At 42.3% G+C, this 19,198-nt stretch overlaps 1 protein-coding gene across 1 annotated transcript in view; it reads left to right on the forward strand.

Annotated features, from left to right (window-relative positions):
• Positions 1 to 19,198, forward strand: part of si:ch211-11n16.2 (zinc finger FYVE domain-containing protein 1) — a 44,017-nt gene that overhangs the window by 19,738 nt on the left and 5,081 nt on the right. The window contains exons 6-11 of the mRNA XM_054736832.2: positions 86 to 194; positions 272 to 369; positions 4,400 to 4,517; positions 4,606 to 4,776; positions 4,860 to 5,052; positions 5,137 to 5,235. Of these exons, the coding sequence (XP_054592807.1) occupies positions 86 to 194; positions 272 to 369; positions 4,400 to 4,517; positions 4,606 to 4,776; positions 4,860 to 5,052; positions 5,137 to 5,235 (788 nt within the window). The remainder of the gene's footprint in view (positions 1 to 85; positions 195 to 271; positions 370 to 4,399; positions 4,518 to 4,605; positions 4,777 to 4,859; positions 5,053 to 5,136; positions 5,236 to 19,198) is intronic.

Consider the following 19,198-nt stretch of genomic DNA (forward strand, 5'->3'; position numbering starts at 1 on the left):
TAGATACATTTACTACATTTCAAACGTGTTTTTATTAGTTTCTAAATGAAAGATCTGTGATGGCTCTGTCCCCCTGGGTCTGCAGTATCCGTTGTAAAAAAGGGATGAATCATCTTCGAGACAGAGTCCCCCACATGGCAGACGGACTCTGTCAGTACGCACATCAGTACAGCAACAAGGTTCTCATCTGTAAGGTCAGAAAGCCTCAGCAGTGCTCATATCCTGGTGTTTACTGGTGAGTTTGTTTTATTAAAATTGGTTTCATCTGCAGCGCTGTTATGAAGGAGGAAGAGAGGTGATTGTTGTTCCTAAAACATCAGCTTCTTCTGACAACCCCTGGTTAAGTCTGGCCAAGTACGCCTGGTCTGGGTGGGTCAGCACACGCACACACACACACACAGACATGCTAACACTAACCCACACACACACAACACTAAAGCCTGGTTTATGCTTCTGCGCCAGCTGCACAAGGGAGAGACGCACTGACGGAGACATCTCCGTCTCCTGGGGAGTGCTGCAAAGCAATTCCCTGCCAGGACAGCAGAGGGCGTATCACTGTTCTGAGGTATCCTGTCATGTACCGGTCCAAGATTGTGGATTTACTATTTTGTTTATATTGTGCTTTTCAGAAACTTCTTAACAGAGACAAATGTGTCCCTCATTCTCCTCCACATCTTCATACCCTCGCCACCTCAACACCCGCGTTTCCCGTCATCTCCGTCCATGAATAAAGCCCTTGCTGCGTAACTTTTTACACCTCCAGTCACGGGCAGTGTTGGGGAAAGTTACTTTTAAAAAGTAATTATTTACAGTTACTAATTACTTGTCAAAAAAGTAACTCAGTTACTAACTGAGTTACGAGATTATAAAAGTAACTAATTACCAAGAAAAATAACTACTTAGTTACTTTTTTCATTAAAGAATGCTAGAAAAATGGGTTAATTGAACTTATTTAATTTACTATAAATTACTACAATAGTGAAATATAAATGACTAATGACTGGAACATAATAAAATGTCCAAATGTTTTTTATAAACCTGAATAATTTTAATAAATAAGCACTTAACAGGAGGAACTACTAACAGGAGCATTACACTTATCTAGACTATTAAAAGGTCACTGTGTGATATTTAACAAGACCCCAATCAGCTAAAATAAAAAAATTGCAAATAGAAACACTTGTAAATGTTCCCGAGCCTTTAAATGGTCTCTCAGTCTAGTTAAATTACAGAAATGAATGTAATTTTGCACAGTATTCTAATTTTTCCAGCTTCACATAATTGTGTGTTTTTAGTAGCATTTCTGTTGCGGGTAATCTAGTAACGGTTAAATAAATAAATAAAATCCTTTAAAATGACACTAGAAGAGGCACAAGCCTGATGGAGGACTTACATTTACTAACGTGGGTCAGACCCAACCACAGAAGAGCTGAAGCTGGGTGGTAAACACACACAGGTAGTTCTGATAACACCTGAGCTCCATGACGTCTGAGACTGATGCATCAGTGTTACAGCGGGACTAAAGACATGATCAGGAACAGGTTACAGCGGGATGATCTAGGAAGGTAGAAGATCAGGACGTCTGAACGGTGAACAGGTGAGCGGACCTTCGGGACGTCCCGCTGTCACGCTAAGAAGGCCACGGCTGCAGATCCACACCTGCAGCCGTAGATATTCATCACGTCTTCCTCGTTCTTCACGGCCGTGATGCGCTTGGATGAAAACATCTACCTCTTTAGCTCCTGATCAGCTGATGACAGCTTCAACACACCGCGCTGCTTAACGCACACATTTTCTTTCGTTAAAAGAAGACGGTAATTAATTATTTTGCTCGTTACAGAAAGAAATATATATTTTTTTATTAACGTGGTTATTTTAAACGGCGTTATTCCCATCACTGCTCTGTTGTGTCTACAGCAGGCAGTGACTGAGACCGTGAGGGTCTCCGCCCACCCGGCCAATCATCATCGTGTTTGTAAGTGCGTTACCGACACCTCTCTCTCCCTGGCTGCAGCTGAAGTGTGGCGGTCAGAAAGCCTCACACTGCTGCTCAACGCTTGACAAGCACATAGTAACGCACAACCTTCCGTCCCCAGTAACGGTAACGGCGTTGCAACAGCGGGAAAAGTAATTAATTAGATTATTCCGTTACCCAAATAAAGAACGCCGTTAGTAACACCGTTATATTTAAACGGCGTTACTCCCAACACTGGTCACGGGTAAATGAAACACTCATATTTTTTTAAAGGTTTTACACCAATCACAAACTTGCGTTCTCCGTCTCGTTTGACGGGCGTTTAGAAAAGCGAGCTTGACTCTGTTCATCCTTGCGAGCCTGCTGGAGAACCCTCGCAAGGACAGACACTGGGGTTGAGTGTCTCCGTACCAAAGCAGAAGCAGGAACTAGGCTTCTCACACACACACACACACACACACACACACACACACACACACTAAAACTAACACTAACACACACACACACACTAAAACCAACACTAACACACACACACACACACACTAACACATGCAAGCACACACTAAAACTAACACTAACACACACACAAATGTATACACACACACTAAAATTAGCACTAACACAAATGCACGCACACACACTGCAACTAACACACACATACACATGCAGGTTCCACCCTCCCTCTCTCCCTGGGCGCCCTGGGTTGGTGCCTTGGCTGCTGCCATCGATCAACTACTGCCGAGGCAGATGGCTCACCTGATGGTGTGTCATTCATTATTACCTAACCCAGGGCACGCTAAAACTACGACTAGCATGCACACTAACACAAACACACACACTAAAACTGAGACTAACGCACACACTCACACTAAAACTAACATTAGCGCACACACTAACCCGTGACAAAACTCTAAAATATGAACGTATAATTCCCCCGTGACTGGAGGAGTGAAAAGATACGCAGCAAGCGGTTTATTTGTGGACGGAAATGACAGGAGACGTGGGTTTAGAGGTGGGGAGTGCATGAAGAGGTGGAGGATGAGAGACCAACTTGTCTGTGTTACAAAGTCTCTTATGTACAAAAAACACAATATAAACACACCATCTTGGACCGATACATGACAGGATACCACGTGTAACGTTATGAAGTTCAGAATTTTCAGCTCCACACAGCTGCCCCTGTACACAGTAACACCCGTGTAGAAAACGCCATGGTCGGGTGTTCCTCAGACTGTTTACATTCCAGGAGAAGAGCCAGAAGGAGAAGAAGAACGGTTTTCAATAATCAAAGTACTTAATTTGTGATTAAAGCTAATCGAAACAGATGTTGATCAATAATAATCAAGTGAATGATCTGTGGAATAAAGATGTCATGATTTATGTGTTTAATGAAAACAGGACTACTGCACAGACAGACTGACCCTCATCTCCATAGAAAGGCATGACACATTGTTCCAACCAATCAGAGCTTTCGGCTGCCGCAAGAGAATCTGGCTTGTTGACTTAAAGTGTCCAATCCCGTTTACTGAAACTTAAAACAAATCAGAGATATAAAAACAAGGCAACGCCATTTTATGGGCAGTTCCATTTTGACTTCAGTTCTGTTCAGTTGGAAGTCCTACGGGGTTCCACCGTCATCAAAAGAGAAGTACAGCCTGGCCAGATGTGCTTTCTTCTTTAACTGAGAACTGTGAAGCTACTGGAGATTTCCGTTGTTTACCAACAAGACGACGTCCCTTCAAAATAAGAGCACCACTAGCTGACGCTGCCGATGGTACCGGGGTCGACCCTTCAGACGGGCTTTGACGTGCTGTGACCGCTGCTTCAACCAGCTCCAGTACACATCCGAGGTCCTAGGACCTGGCATTTCCTGATCTACCTGGGAGACTCCACAGGGTACGTACACGGCAAAATAGCTGCTCATGTCATCAGCTTCCGAAGCCTCGTGGTCCGTAGTCATAACAACCAGATACGCTCCGTCAGCCTAAAGATCCTGAACAACACACACACACACGCACCAACACAACATCCAAATCCATTTTCATCCATCACAGAGTTAGTCCTGGTAGATTGTTAAGAATTTATAATTAAGAAATTAAAGATTCTTAAACGATCCCAACTCTCTCTCTTTTCTTGTCTCAAAGTCAATACAGAGTGTTTAATTAAACTCCCTGATGATAAAAACAGCCCATCTTCTGATTATAAAACTAGATCTACTTACAGTATATTAAAATACAACTCTAGATAGGTACATCACTCTATTTCGTTACACCACGGAACAGCGCTATGCCCTCTGGTGTCCTGGCGGGGAATTGCTTTGCAACACTCTCCAGGAGACGGGGAAGTATAAATCAAGCTTAAGGTCTTTACCCCCCCCCCCCACACACACACACACACACACACACGCACTTTCCTCCCCTGTAGATATGTGCTGGAGTGTGCTAGCTGTGGAGTCATCTACCGCAGCAGGCAGTACTGGATGGGAAACCAGGACCCTGAAAGCAGCGTGGTGCGTTCAGAGGTCAAACATGTGTGGGAAGATGTGAGTATTCCTGTCTGCTAAAAGGCTTTTGTGTTCCACATTGTTGCAGTCATGGGAAAATCCCATTTGTGTTGACCTCTTCTTCCAGTCGGATGCCTTCCTGACCAGCCACCAGAACGCTGCTCAGAGGGTTCTGGATGGGATGAACTTTGTGATCCAGTCAGTGTCGGAGTACAGCACAGGTCCTACTAAAGCTGTCACTGCCTGGCTCACGGACCAGGTGGCTCCCCCCTACTGGAGACCCAATGCAGAGATCGCTGTAAGGATCAGATGCAGAAACGACTTGATAGGACAGATAATCATAGTTCCTCTCATGTTTTCATGTGTCCCCCCTCCCCCCAGGCCTGCCATGGGTGCCAGAAGGAGTTTCAGGAGGCTGAGCGGAAGCATCACTGCCGATCGTGTGGGGAGGGATTCTGTCATCCCTGCTCCAGCCACAGGATGCCGGTCCCAGAACGAGGCTGGGGCAGCAGTCCTGTCCGGGTGTGTCAGACCTGCTACCGTCAGGGGGGCCCGACTGAGTCCAACAGCCAGGGTAAGGTGTGCTTCAGTCACTTACCGGCATTTTACCTTCAACTTGGCAGTACCGCGTCTTTCTCTCTTTTTCCCTCTGGTTTAGTGAGTAAAGTGGAGCCTCGCGGTCTGATAGCCCGCAGAGTGACGGAGGTGGCTCAGTCTACCCTCGACATGGTCTCTATGGCAGTGGACTACCCTCTGTGTGAGTGCTGCATTTTCTCCTGCTTTATTCAGACGATCACTCTAGCAGCACAGAGCACAGTACCCAAGTTCTGCTATTATCAGGGTTCCAAGCCCAATGTGTTTTTGCTTATCCTCCCAAGTCATAGGTCGCACACTCAAAACTTTATATGTGCTTGATCTTTGGATGTTCCTGCATATTTTTTGTGTTGGCCACACCCATTCCCACCTAAGTAGATTTTTTGCTAGATTGCAAAAAACACGAAACCTAGTTTTAATGACCAATCCATCATTTTTTGTCAAATCAACATGAAACGTGGGATATATAATCTATAGATCAAGGTAAAGTAATTGTGATGAAGAGCATTGTAGGAATATTGAAAGTTTGCACCCAGGGTCCGAAATTAAATTTTTTACTCACCGGCCAAGTTGGCCGGTAGATGATGAAAATCTACCGGCCAAGCATATTTTTTACCGGCCAAAATTATAAATGATTTAGATCTACCTAAAGCATGTAATTCTATATTATGTTGATTCCAAACAGAGTGACAAAATAATTAAAACATCAATTAATAAGGAAAACAACTCTTTTGTCATTTTTACTATTTATTTATTTTTAGAGATGTTTTTATGAACTCTTTCATTGAAATCTAGTCAGACTCCTTGTTTTCTCTGTCCATGAAGTCTGGCCTCCTGCTTCTGACACCGTCTTTGTGCCAAAGCCTTACAGCCTCATTTGGGTCATAGTCCTTGATCTCTGGAGAACACAGCTGCACCATGAGAATATCTGAAAGTGTGTCAGGGCTAGGGTTGTCACGGTAACCGGTGTAGCAGTAAACCCCGGTAAAAAAAAGTAGACAATAATAATAACCGTCTTGTTTTAAAAATATATATATATTATCTCGGTGGATTACCTTGGCTGCGGTGTAGGCGCGGTGACCCTTACCAGCCACCGTATCATCTGGAAGTTGCCGGCGGCACATGCGCACTTTGTTGTTTATGACCAAAACTTTCTTTAAGCTAAAGCTAAAATAATGGCCAGAGGAGACGGCACTCGGGACATTTATTATCCCTCAAAGAAGACAAAGTCGGAAGTATGGGCATTTTTTGGATATTTGAAGAATGCCGAGGGCCAGTTGTCTGTGAAAGGCAGCAACGCTACGTGGCCATCATAATGTAGCCTGTCTCACGACTCCGCCATCTCCAGTTCGCCACTTTTCACAAAATCTTCTGGTTGCCACTGGTCCTGGTGGTTTTTCTTCCAGTTCGACGAGTTTTCTTTTGGAAGGCTGGCTGACTCCAGTTAAAAACCGCCACATTTCACCGCTAGTTTTAACACGAAGCTAACCGCTAACTTGATAACCTGAATGAATGGGATAGGTGGAAATGACGTTGGATGCGGCGTTCACGTTTCGCTAAGTTTGTGTACGTTGCATGCAGGCGGGAGGAGTATCAGACATCCATGGAAGATGACTGATAAACATAACTAATTTGGTGCAAACATTTACTCGCCAGGTGGCAGGTAGAGCTCAGAAATTTACTCGCCAAATGGAGCAATTTACTCGCATTTGGCGAGTGGCGAGTGTTAATTTCGGACCCTGTTTGCACCAATAACACAATGTCAAATTCAGTGTGCTAGCTAGCTCACGTCCTAATTGATGATATCTCCACCATTTTTTTATGTTAACTGATGAGACTGGATTCTTATAAAGTATGGCCTGTAAGCCATATGTATCTAATTTTGTTCTGATTCGCCAATATGGGGCGCTAAAGCATCAAAAAGTTTGTTTCAGCGAAACAGCTTGATGGATTTCCACAAAACTTGGCACAGATCTTTATCGGACCCTTACGCTATAATTTGAAAATGATTTTAAAGTGGCTGTGGCTTACAGGCTCTAACATTTCTTACCCTTTTACTCATGAAAATTATACATTCTATCCAGAAATTTACAGTTCATATCTGTAATAGTATTATCTACAATCACAGAAAATGTTTAGAATTTTGTCCAATAGGTGGTGCTGTTGTTCCCCCAAAAATATTTTTAGCTATTTTCTCCCCATTTCTTCAGTCAGAAAAACAAATGATCTTATTTTGTATGTTCCTTGAATCAATCAAATTTAAATAAACTAGGGCTGGGGCTTGATTAAAAATTTTAATCTAATTGATTACAGGCTTTGTAATTAATTAATCTAAATTAATCGCATTTTAATCGTTCAGAAAAATGTGCTCTCAAAGTAAAACTTTTAATTAAAATTATGAGACAGAATCAAACATTAGATGTGGTTATTACTGTAAACTAAAGCTTTTAATAAAAAAATGCATTTTAATTATTCAAATGTCACTGTGTGATATGAAGCAAAACCCAAATCAACTAAAATTTATAATTACAAATAGAAAACACCTGTAAAGGGTTCCTGAGCCTGTAAATAGTCTCTCTGTCTAGTTGAATTACTGAAATAAATTTGACTTTGCACCAGATTCTAATTTTTCCAGCTTCACTTGTTTGTATAATTGGGAGTTTTTATTAGCATTTCTACTCATGATGTAGTAAAAACACATAAATAATAATCCTTCAAAATGACAGTAGAACAGGCACAAATATGGTCTAGGACTTAAATGTACTAACTTTTAACACCAGAGCAGGTGTGACATATTCTGAGAATGATCAGGAACACTAACTGGTTCCAGTTGGATGACTGGAGGATGATGGGAAGATAAAAGATCATGGCGAGGAAATAATGATCTGACGAACAGGTGAGCGGACCTTCCTTACATGGGAAGTCCTGATGTCACGTTAAGAAGGAGATGCTGCATAGTCTGCAGATTCACGCCTGCAGCAGCGAATCTGGTGTGATCTCCAGCCTGAGCACCACTTTCTCATTCCTCGCTGCCCCTGATACTCTTAAGCATCCGCCCCTCAGCTGATGACAGCTTCAACACACCTCGCTGCTTAATGATAGTAATGCATGTGATGTTTAGACAGAGACTCGTCTCAGAAACATAGAATTCCCCGAAAGAATTGTTTAGAAAATCATCAGAAAAGTTTCAGAGTGTTTCTGTTTTAACAAACTTCTGTTTTCAGCTTTAAGACACGTTGTTTGTGATTGTTTAGAGTAGTGAGAACACGGAGCGTTCTCCCAGCGGCAGCCAGGTGCCTCTCGTTTATCTGCCTACTTTCATAAACTACTGTTAGGGCACAGAATTATTCTGTCTGGTGCTTTCAGCGCTGCACAGATGTTACGTAAATGTTAAAAATATAGCTTACCGCTACTTTTGTAAAGTTCCCGTTGCCACCGGGCAGCCGCAGCAGAGATGATCTCTGAAAAATGTCCGCAACACGGACTCCGTTGTTGTCTGGAAGTTTTTTTTTCAAGTTAAGAAAAGAGGCGGACGTGTTTCCTAAATCCTGCATCAGTCCAAGCAAGGCAACTTCTTTCTGTTTTTATTCCGTTTTAGTAGCCATTAGCACTGTGCATTGTTGTGTGCGTCAGTGATATTCAGTCTACGAGGAAATCGTGCAATGACAAAGGTTCCGTCGTGCTTGAAACGCAAGCTGCGATTAAATGCGTTAATTTTTTTTACGCGTTATTTTTTTCTAATTAATTTATCGTAATTAACGCGTTAAAGTCCCGGCCCTAAAATAAACCTTTAGAAACATTTTTACACTTATGCAAATTAGTATAAAATTGCATAAAATATCAAACATATTTTTGTTAACTCCTCCCGGCCGTCAAACCTAATCAAATCGAAACGTTGCCTGACAAGAGGGTAAGAGCGGCTGACCAAATGGTGTGAACGTTTTTTTTTTTTGATATTTTATTTGTTTTACGAAATACAACCTTTTAAAATCATTTATTTTAAATGAAAAAGTTTTTTTTAGTATAACTGTAAAAGTTTTGACATTTTTCAAAACTTCATATCAACGGTACCTAAGGTCAATTCAAGTGTATATGTCGATTTTCAGCTTGATCCAACAATTGGGGGCGCTATAAATAGGAAAAATTTATACTGTCGAATTGGCTTAATGGATCTGCAAGAAACTTTGTGGATGTCTTCAATATACAGGCGGATCGGTCACATCGTTAATGTAAACTAGGAAGATTCAGAGATTTCTGTAAGAAAGCATAGATGTTTAATTAATTTTTTACTTCGTCACTTTTTCAGTGTTGTTGAATAAAAAAAGACTTTTTTTTAGATACAGAGTAAATATAAACCATAGATTACATTCTACATGTACCTATGGTTATCTGAGAATTTTCTACAAATTTTTAAAAAATTGCATTATTTTTGTATGAATATTTTAAATTTGGGGGTGACCATTTAAATTATATTTACCAATTTTTCTTGAGAAAAAAAAAGCTTTGAATCTACTGATACAAAAACAGCGGCATTGTATTCACAGGTAGACATTGCCATGTGAGAAATATTTGGTAAATTTGTGTATTTTTTTTTGGTGTATTTTTTTTTAGGATTTTTTTTTTAAAAAATTTGTTCAGAAAGTCATACAATGAAAGTTGTAGTTATTTTGAAATCGCATTGACTCTAGAGGCATTAATAAGTATTAATAATATTCCCAATATACTATTGATCAGTTAATTGTTTGGTAATCTTAAGATCAAAAATGGATTTGATAATAAAGTTTTTGTTTCAGTCATTTTAATTTCAAATCACAATATGTGTTTGTTTTTATTGAAAACGCATTTCATTTAGAAACAATAAAATTACAAAACATGATTTTTCATGACCTCATGATGATCCGAGAATATTTTGGAGAAATCTTTAAAAATAATACATTTTTAATGAATTTAATAAACATTGTCAGTAACTATTGAAATGTTAATGGCCTGTATTTGTATAGTGCCTTCGTAGGGTTCTACAATGTAGCTCATCCCCACAAGCGTGGCATCAGCTGGCATAGGCCAGACAATGCCCGCACTGCCCGCTCACCACAGCCATGGGATACACCTCATCAACACACAACACTACATTGGAGCAGGCGGAGGGAGACTAGGGGTCTTAGCACACCTCTGTTGTTGCTTGGCTTCCTGGGGCTGGTGGCTAGGAAGGAGATCTGGCCGTCTGGTTCGGGTCTGGGGTGGTGGGTTGCTGTGCTCAGCGTTGGGCGGGGGAGCCTACTCATCAGCACCCCAGCAGAAAGGGTCGAACTCTGGTAACCGGTGATGGTTGTACCCAATGTGCAGCAGTACCGGGACCAGAGTGAATAGGGTGTGTATGGGGAGCATGAGTGGGTGTCCGGCGTGCATTTTTGTAAGTCTTTGGTTGTATGTGCATGTGTGAGCATGAGGGAGGGAGTGTGTGAGAGGTGGGAAAAATTATCGATTCTAAGATGCATCGTGATTCAGCCGTGCATGATTCCGCATCGATGCAGCAACGTGAAATAATGAGATTTTCTCCCTATGTCTATGTCGGGGGTCGGCAACCCGCGGCTCTGGAGCCGCATGCGGCTCTTCCATCCATCTGATGCGGCTCTCTGTGCTTGTAAAATAATGAATGGATATTTAAATAAAATGCTTTATATTTTACTGCATTAATTTTACATCTGTAAGCTAATTCTAAATGTAAAGATTGTCTGCGTAAACCTGAACAGCTCCAACCCGGTCTACTGTGAGACCAGGTTGACGGGTCACGCTTGTGCGTAATCATATGCGCTTTCTGAGCTGACGAGGATGTGAGATTCTGGGATTCTCCTGGATGTGACGCCACATTGGAGACAGGAACAAGCACTATTCAGCCAAAGTTTCATAATCAGGAACATTTTCTAAGTGACAAGTCTCTCTGAGGGACAGGGTTTGGAAAACACTCGCTTCAGTCGGAGGAATCTTCTTGCATGCGCTCTGGTTCTGCGACGTGCTCCAAGCCACTCTCCACATCTTCAGCTCGCTGTGTACCTTATGTAGAGCACGCTGACAGTGAGCTGTGCTGAGCAGTGTCCAGCTCAGATGTTCAGATGGGAATCTTTTCTTGAGTGATTTAGCTACATCTGCGATGTGCGAAACGAATAAAGTGTCAGTTCGTCTGCATGCGTCGAGGTAATTCTTTCTATTCTTTCTCCGTCAAAATAAACGGTCAAACACGGGAACTATCCGGTCAACACAACACAAGCCCTGCTTTTAACTGTTTTGTTTTCTTGTGAAAATTGTTGCAGAGATATAATTTAACTTGATTAACACCAGAGCCATATCTCCGTCGCTGTAAATGAGGGAAAAACAAAATGATCGGATCCTTTTCTGACCTTCCCCACCTACAAAGTTTAATTACAACAATCAAACGTGACAGAGCCTGGATTTGTATTCTGAACAGTCTAAACATGTTTTAAAAAGAAACGTGTGACAAAAGTGGCACCTGCTCAGTAACACCACCAACAGGGTGAAAAATATCAAAATATTGTAGGCAAAGACGGGCTACAACTTCTGGATCCATTTGGACTCTGCTGGGTCCCCGGCGGGGCTGGTCGCCCCTGGGTCCCGGGTCGCTGGGTCCCGGGCTCGGTCGGCTAGGGGGTGGGAGGCTGCGGGCGGGCCTGTGGGCTTGCCGCTGATATCTCCCGGGACTCTGCCGGCTGCTGGTTGTGGTCCTCCGGGGCGATCCTCTGTGCCTCTCGAGGGGGGCGGGGGCCTTTCTGGTTGCAGTCTCCTTGGGGTTCCTGTGTTCTGGGGCAGCGCCTGGATCTCTGGGACTTGGAGCTTCCTCCGTCTCCTACACATTTTTGGGGGACAGATCTGTGGTCCCTCACACTCTCTGTTGGACGCTCCTATAGAGAAACCTTACATAAACAAGCGCGTGTACACACACAGGTGCTCACATGGTGCTCTCAAAAGTATGGGCTTGGGCACGTTCAACACAGGTCTTAAGACTATGGTGGGCACTAAATGCACTGTGATTTATTATCGTGATTCCTCAGTTAAACAATGTTGATTATATATTTCTTCATCAAGTTGATGCAGTGATAGCTTGTTCCTGTTGTATTGTTGTGTGTCCCATTTTTTTCTGCTCTTTCTCTTTCTGCAGGTCTAGAAGCAGACTCTTGTTCCTTATTGTTTATTTTTGTGGAAACCTCCCCCACCCCCTTCCCCCGTCTCTCCCCACCTTTTGTCTTTTCCTTTCTCTTTCACCTCTGACTCCGTGTCTGGTCGGAATTACAAAGCATTCAAAAACGATAACAGTAAAGTTTTAAGTATCAGGCGTGACATTAAAAGCAGACGCTCTGATGCTCCACCTGAGAGTAAATCTGTAAGGCTTGTTACCAGCATTCAGACATCGATTCTGTTTGCTTCACAGCCAGACAGGACACGGTAAAAAAGAAAGAAAAAAAAACATTTTTAATGAATTTAATAAAAATTGTCAGTAACTATTGAAATGTTAATGGCCTGAATTTGTATAGTGCCTTCGTAGGGTTCTCTCCCCCCCCCCAAGTGGGGGTTTGAGGTAGCCTGGCCTGCCAGACTCCTCCTCTGTTCAATTCTGCACAGAGAAAGAGTCTGGGAACTCTCCTGTTCAAATAACCCCACCCCCTGAGAATTCTAACCGAGCCAATCAGCGCTGAGCAGCATACATCACACACCATAACGCTGAGTTTGTCAGAAGCGGAGTTCGCTGCGGCTCTTTCCTCTGGTCTAAATGACTTGGACACGTCTTTAAAACAACAAGTAAAAGCGCTAAAAGCCTTTCTTCTGACGAAAGATGTTTACGCTGTCACCAGACGCCATTTTTGACTACAGCTAAAGAACGACAGCGTTGCGGACGTCACACACATCGGCGCTCAGTTTCTCATAAACAACGAAGACAGCAGCGGAGTTCGCTGCGGCTCTTTCCTCTGTTCTAAATGACTCCGATGTCTTTAAAACCACAACAAGTAGACGTGCTAAAAGCATTTCTTCTAAAAGATTAAAACGATTGCGCCGTTGCCAGACGCCTTTTTTGACTACAGCTAAAAAACTACAGCGTCTGCATTTCCTTCTTTTTTGTGATTGGTTACTTTTTGAGCTGCCTAGCCCCGCCCCTCATGTGCCTCTACCTGTGGGTAACCAGACTCTCTCTGTGCAGAATTAAACTGAGGACGAGTCTGGCAGGCCAGGCTAGGTTTAGGCCTTCTCCATTGCAAAGTGACTATCATTGGGATGTTTTAGATTTACAACTTAGTAGGCACAGATTAAATGAGCCTCCTTCAACAATAGAAGAGGCCTTTTGCTAAACTTCCACTGCATGATTAATTCTCGCTAGATTTGGAGTTTTCCAAACTCAGGAGAATCCATCTTGTACCGCTCCAGTCCAAACCGTCTCACCTCAGGTCCAAAATAGGCCGGACCAATCGTGTGTCAGTACTGTGCTGTAGGATAGGAGATAGTTTTGATGATGGTATCAATGAACATGAGATCCATCTAACTTAAGTTATTTCATATCAAAATATGAAAACAGTCAAAATGACTGCCTTGGGAGTTCTAGTGTTAAATGGCAGGGTTCGCATTGACCGGATTTTTGACGGCAAACCCTCAAGACTGCAGATGCGCTGACATTTTAATCGTTACGCACATCGCAGAGGTAGCTACATCAATCAGGAAAAGATTCCCATCAGACCATCTGAGCTCAGTGCAGCTTGCTGTCTGCGCGCACGTAAGGTGGACGGCGAGCTGAAGATGTGGAGAAGGGCTTGGAGCGCGTCGCAGAATCAGAGCGCATGCAGGAAGATTCCACCCACTGAAGCGAGTGCTTTCCAAACCCTGTCTCTCACAGAGACTTGGCCCTTAGAAAATGTTCCCTGATCATGAAACTTTGGCTGAATAGCGCTTGTTCCTGTCTCCATCGTTGCGATGCATCCATGAGCCTGTCTGAGGCAAAAGTCCAGAACCTCATATCCTCCTCAGCTCAGAAAGCTCCTATAGAGATGTCTGATTACGCACAAGCAGGTGACCTGTCAACCTGACTTTAAGAGACTTTAACTCCACAGAGTTTTAGCCAACAGCTATGGATGTAACTAAACTGCGGAAGCTCTGCATGGACAAGACTCAACAACTCTAAACTCAAGAGACTTGAATAAATGGGACACACTTCTTTCCTGCAAAGGAAAGTTCACAGGTGTTGCCAATACCTATGCTCCTTAAAGGGATGGGCTCCTGGCTGCAAAACATCGCACCATCAAATACATCATTTTGTCTTTACTTGTGAGTGTTTATGTAGACTAATAAACTTCTTGCTACAATATGTAGATGAATATGTAGCAGAGTTTTTCCTGGCTCAAACTGAGGCAGAGGAGGTACCATCCTGACTATGCGTCAACACTCTGTGCATTCAACTGTCTCACTTTTTTAAAGGCTAAATATTATAAAAGTCTCAATATGCATTAGATTGGTGTTTAGTTCCTTTTTTCATCTGATATTTATAGTTAAAATATGTTTAAATATTTGACCTACATTTCAGTAACATTTTAGGTTTGTATTAATAACACTCATCTTGGTGTTCCGTTTTGCCTCGGCCCCCAAAATGCCTTGAAGCGGCCCTGGGTGTGTGTTTGAGTATTGAAGGTGATCTGAAGTTAGGGTGACCAGATCCCAACTTGCCAAATGTGGGACAGAGATACTCCGTGTGGGACAACGGGAAGTCCTAATGAGAAAAACATGCAAACAAAACGTACATTCTGCCTTTTAGCCCTAACATCACTGTAACATATACATAAATGATTATTGTCATCATATATTTCTTGTACACATTTTATTTGAATTCAACACGAAGAAGCAAACAGCAACAGCTTTACTATTTCACAGTTCCTTTCACGTTACCACTACATGACTGTAGTGGCTCTGATCATTTTAATAACACAGATCGGCCCACAATAATACAAACATGCAGGTTTAAGCTGCTTTTCACAGTTTTCATTCAATGTTTTCCACAACAGAATGACAGTAAAAGTACCAGTAATATGTTTAGATATGTTTGTTTGTTTTTAATTCATTTTCCACTAAAATCAGCATCTCATAGAAAAATATCCAACTTCTTTGCTATTTTTTCATAATTCAGAAACAAATTAAATGATTTTTTAAACATGACAACAAATCTCTTCTAGATTTTAGGTGAGAGAATAAACATCAGATTCTAATCTCTAAATATTCAGATATAATCTAATAAAAGTTTCTTAGAGTTACTTTTTACCTCAAATTTCTGAAAATAAGTGATGAAAGCTTCCGTTTACTCTCATTATTTCTTCACTGTGCTTTAAGGGGCTCAGCGTGTAGCAGGTATCTGAAACCACAGCACCGTGTCTGTGTTAGAGCCTCCATTGTGTTTATCATGGACCTGTCTAATTACTGGAACACCTGCTTTTGACCTCTTCGTATCAGACTCCGCACCGAGACATGAAGAATGACTCAGAAACAACAAAGACTGTCGAGTATCTCTGAACACGTTTAATTCACGAGTTTACAGCATTTTCTCCTCCGTGCTCGCTCACGCGTGTTTTGGTGGTTCGGGCGCGCTCCACACACGCTCCGGATCTGCGTTAAAGTCCCGCCTCCGTTTGATTGACAGCAACAGGCAGATTTCTCCACAGTTTATTCTATAAGATTGAAACTCGAAACGGGAAACTGTCAATAATGCGAAAAGTAATCAAAATGCGGGACTGTCCTGCACAAAACGGGACATTTGGTCACCCTATCTGAATTGTATCAGATGTATAAATATGACATGTGTATAACTTATTGCTTTATACAGGTAAAAATGCGTAGTGGAGATAAATCTACCTACATTTTACTTTATTTTCTTGTTTTTATTTAACTATTTCCTGTCCTGTCTCTCATCTTCCTGCATCTCCTCTAAACTCTCCAGAAAATCTGCTGCCTGGATTCTTACCTTTTCACCTCATTTTGAGCAGATCAAAGGGATCTCCTGACCGCAAAGCGGAGAGCGCGTTTCGATGCTGCGTCACGCCGGGGACACACTGGCCGCGGAAGCGCCGCGAAAATGGGACCGCCTTCATTCGGCGCCCTTGTTAAGCTATTCTATAGACCACATGGGCCGCCGAAGCGCCGCGAATCGCCTCGCGCCGGCACCCCAGCCCGCGCCGTGCAGCGATCATTTCGGCGTTGGGTCTATTTTTTTCGCGAGCCGCGGGTGAATCGCGTCAATTCTGGCAGGAAGTCAAACCTAGACATAAGAGGCAGGCCGGTAAAGTTAACAAAATAAAGCTTTTCAAAATAAAATTCCGCAATAGTCAAACGTGTTCGTAAACAGACACTGCAGAAAAACCACACGAACACGCACACACATACACACACATCGAACTTGTGTGCGTGTGTAACCACGTGAAGGGGTGTGTGGTTTTGGGTGTCTTTTCACCTGAGCAAACAGGACAGAAAGGCAGAAAGTCTGAGGCAAGCAGTTAAGATGGATGACTTTAAATTAATTATGGAAGTTGAGAAACACAAGGAGCTGTACGACCCCCGAAAAACACGGTTATTTACGTACCCATGTCGGAAGAAACTGCTAGGATACAGCTGCAGAATTGGAGCGGGTTCCAAGAGATTCAACTGGCAGAAACAACTCATACCATAGGTTCACACACACACACACACACACACACGCGCGCGCGCACACACACGCACGCGTACAAACACTCAAACGTAGAGGAAAAGAGCTGAGGAAAGGCAGAGAGGAAATGGAGGACACCAAGTGTTTAAAAGAAAAACTACAGCTGAGCCGAGGCGCGCCTCGACTGGGGCGTGTCTGATCTGAACTGAGGAGCGGCGAGCAGGGGCGTAGCACCAAATTGTGGGCCCTAGGTACAAGTCTTCTAGGTGGGCCCCCATGCTCAATTACTTAATATCTCTCTGACACATTTTTTGTCATGCTATAAGACAAGATAATAAATATGATCGTAGTTTAACCTCTATATTGAGCAAATACAAATGTCAGCATAATAAAAGTGAAATGCCCAGACTTCACATATAATTATTTTTATTTGCCAGCAATGTGTTCAAACAAAAATCCTGGAATTTATTTTCCTGTAAATGCCCACTGACGGGTCTTCATGTTAGCAAAATCACTTATGAGATCTTTAAAGTCCAATCCTTTGGCTAATTGGCTTTCAATAGAAAGAAGAGCTAGGCTGTTCAGTCTATCCTGGGACATTGTTGATCTCAAATAATTTTTCACCAGTTTCAGTTTGCTAAAAGCCCGTTCACCCCCAGCAACAGTCACAGGTAGTGTGCAAAAAATCCTCAGTCCAATACAAACTTCTCCAAAAATGCTCTGTAATTGCATCCTGTATGGCATTAAGCAGCTCAAGAGGAGACCGAATGTGTGGAAATGTGGCACCATATATTGTTCTCAGGTGTAGCATCTCATTCTCAAATTCAGCTGTGAGATCCTTGTAATATTTTCTCATCAGTGGCATGATCATCTGCTCTTCAGTCATGTCTGTCATGGTTCATGATGTTAAGCTTTGCTAATACTGATATATATTGATATATTAAATACATATGACATGAAATAAACCAGGTTCTCTCTGTGAATGTAATGTACTCTAAATTTTATAATCCCTGCATTATCAGCCAAATTATAAGATTGTCCGTTTTCAAGATCAAATATAAAGAAATTTAAAATAGGCTTAAAATATCTAACCAAGTCAATAACAATCCTCTAACACCAGTGTCGTCATGCTATACGAAAAACAGTGGCAGCTTCTCATTCCTGAGATTACCACGAATCCATCGATACCAAGTTTGTCCTGGTCCATGACTGGGAAGGAGCTGAAATATCCACACAGAGTGAACCTGTTTTTACTGCGAGGTCCGCGAATTAATTGGCGGCGGCCGCCCGCGATAATAATTCTGATTTTAATATATATATATATATATATATATATATATATATATATATATATATATATATATATATTAGGGATGAGCGAGTACACCACTATCTGTATCTGTACTCGGAATGGGCGTGGCATAACCCGGAAGTGGGCGTGGTTTAACCGGAAGTGGACATGGTTTACATCAATGTATTATTTTAAGTCTGAAATTGATATGGAATGATCAGAAGTTGCTATGTGTATTGTTTATTTGAAAACTATTTACAGAGCAGCCTCAGAAGTGAGATTAAATATTTTTGATCATAATAGTAAAGAAACTATTACAGAAAAAGTGTTTCAATAAAATCAGAACATTAATATTTAAGTGCATGGATTAATACATCTGAACCCATGCAGTAGGAACTAGGAAATATGAAATGCTAGAACCAGACACAACTTTATATATATTTTTTTTAATTTTAATTTGATTAAACTGATTTTTTTCTTAACGTTCTTGGCATTTTCCCACACAAAGTTTAACAAAGAAATGTTGATTAATGTGTGTGTGTGTGTGTGTGTGTGTGTGTGTGTGTGTGTGAGTGTGTGAGTGTGTGTGAGAGAGAGAGAGAGAGAGATAAAAAAAAATTAAAAACCCCACCGGAGCGGAGGTAGTGACAACAGCACGTCAGCTCTGTCTTGTCAAATGCACCATGTCAGTTACGAAAAAAGTAACTTTAATTAAAGCTGCAAGCAGCGTCGTTCGGCCCTCGCAGCTCCGCGCCGCTCCGGCCTGGCCGGCAGCCCGGGGCACCAGGGCATGTCTGGCAGAACAGAAACGTCAATCATCCCGTCACCGGAAACAGCAAATGGCCTCCTAGTCCGCACCTCACCCTGACTAAGCATCCCCTCTGAGCTCACCATTAAATTGAATTGTAAGGTTACGGCATACGCAAGAATTCGCCATGGCATCAAAGCCCCTCCCTTTCTGGAAAGCTATCAGATTTGAATGGCCATTACAGCATCATGAAGACAGTGCATGACCTAGGTGTCATGTTGACTAAATTAGAGGGGACAAATATGGGCATTTCAGCATAAAATAATAACTTCCTTTAGTCAGGGGGCGGGGCTTAGATGATGTCAGCTGTCCACATTGTCATTGTTTACAGATATGGTCAATGATCA

This window comes from Nothobranchius furzeri, chromosome 13 (genome assembly GCF_043380555.1).
Source record: "Nothobranchius furzeri strain GRZ-AD chromosome 13, NfurGRZ-RIMD1, whole genome shotgun sequence".
NCBI classification, from domain to species: Eukaryota; Metazoa; Chordata; class Actinopteri; order Cyprinodontiformes; family Nothobranchiidae; genus Nothobranchius; species Nothobranchius furzeri.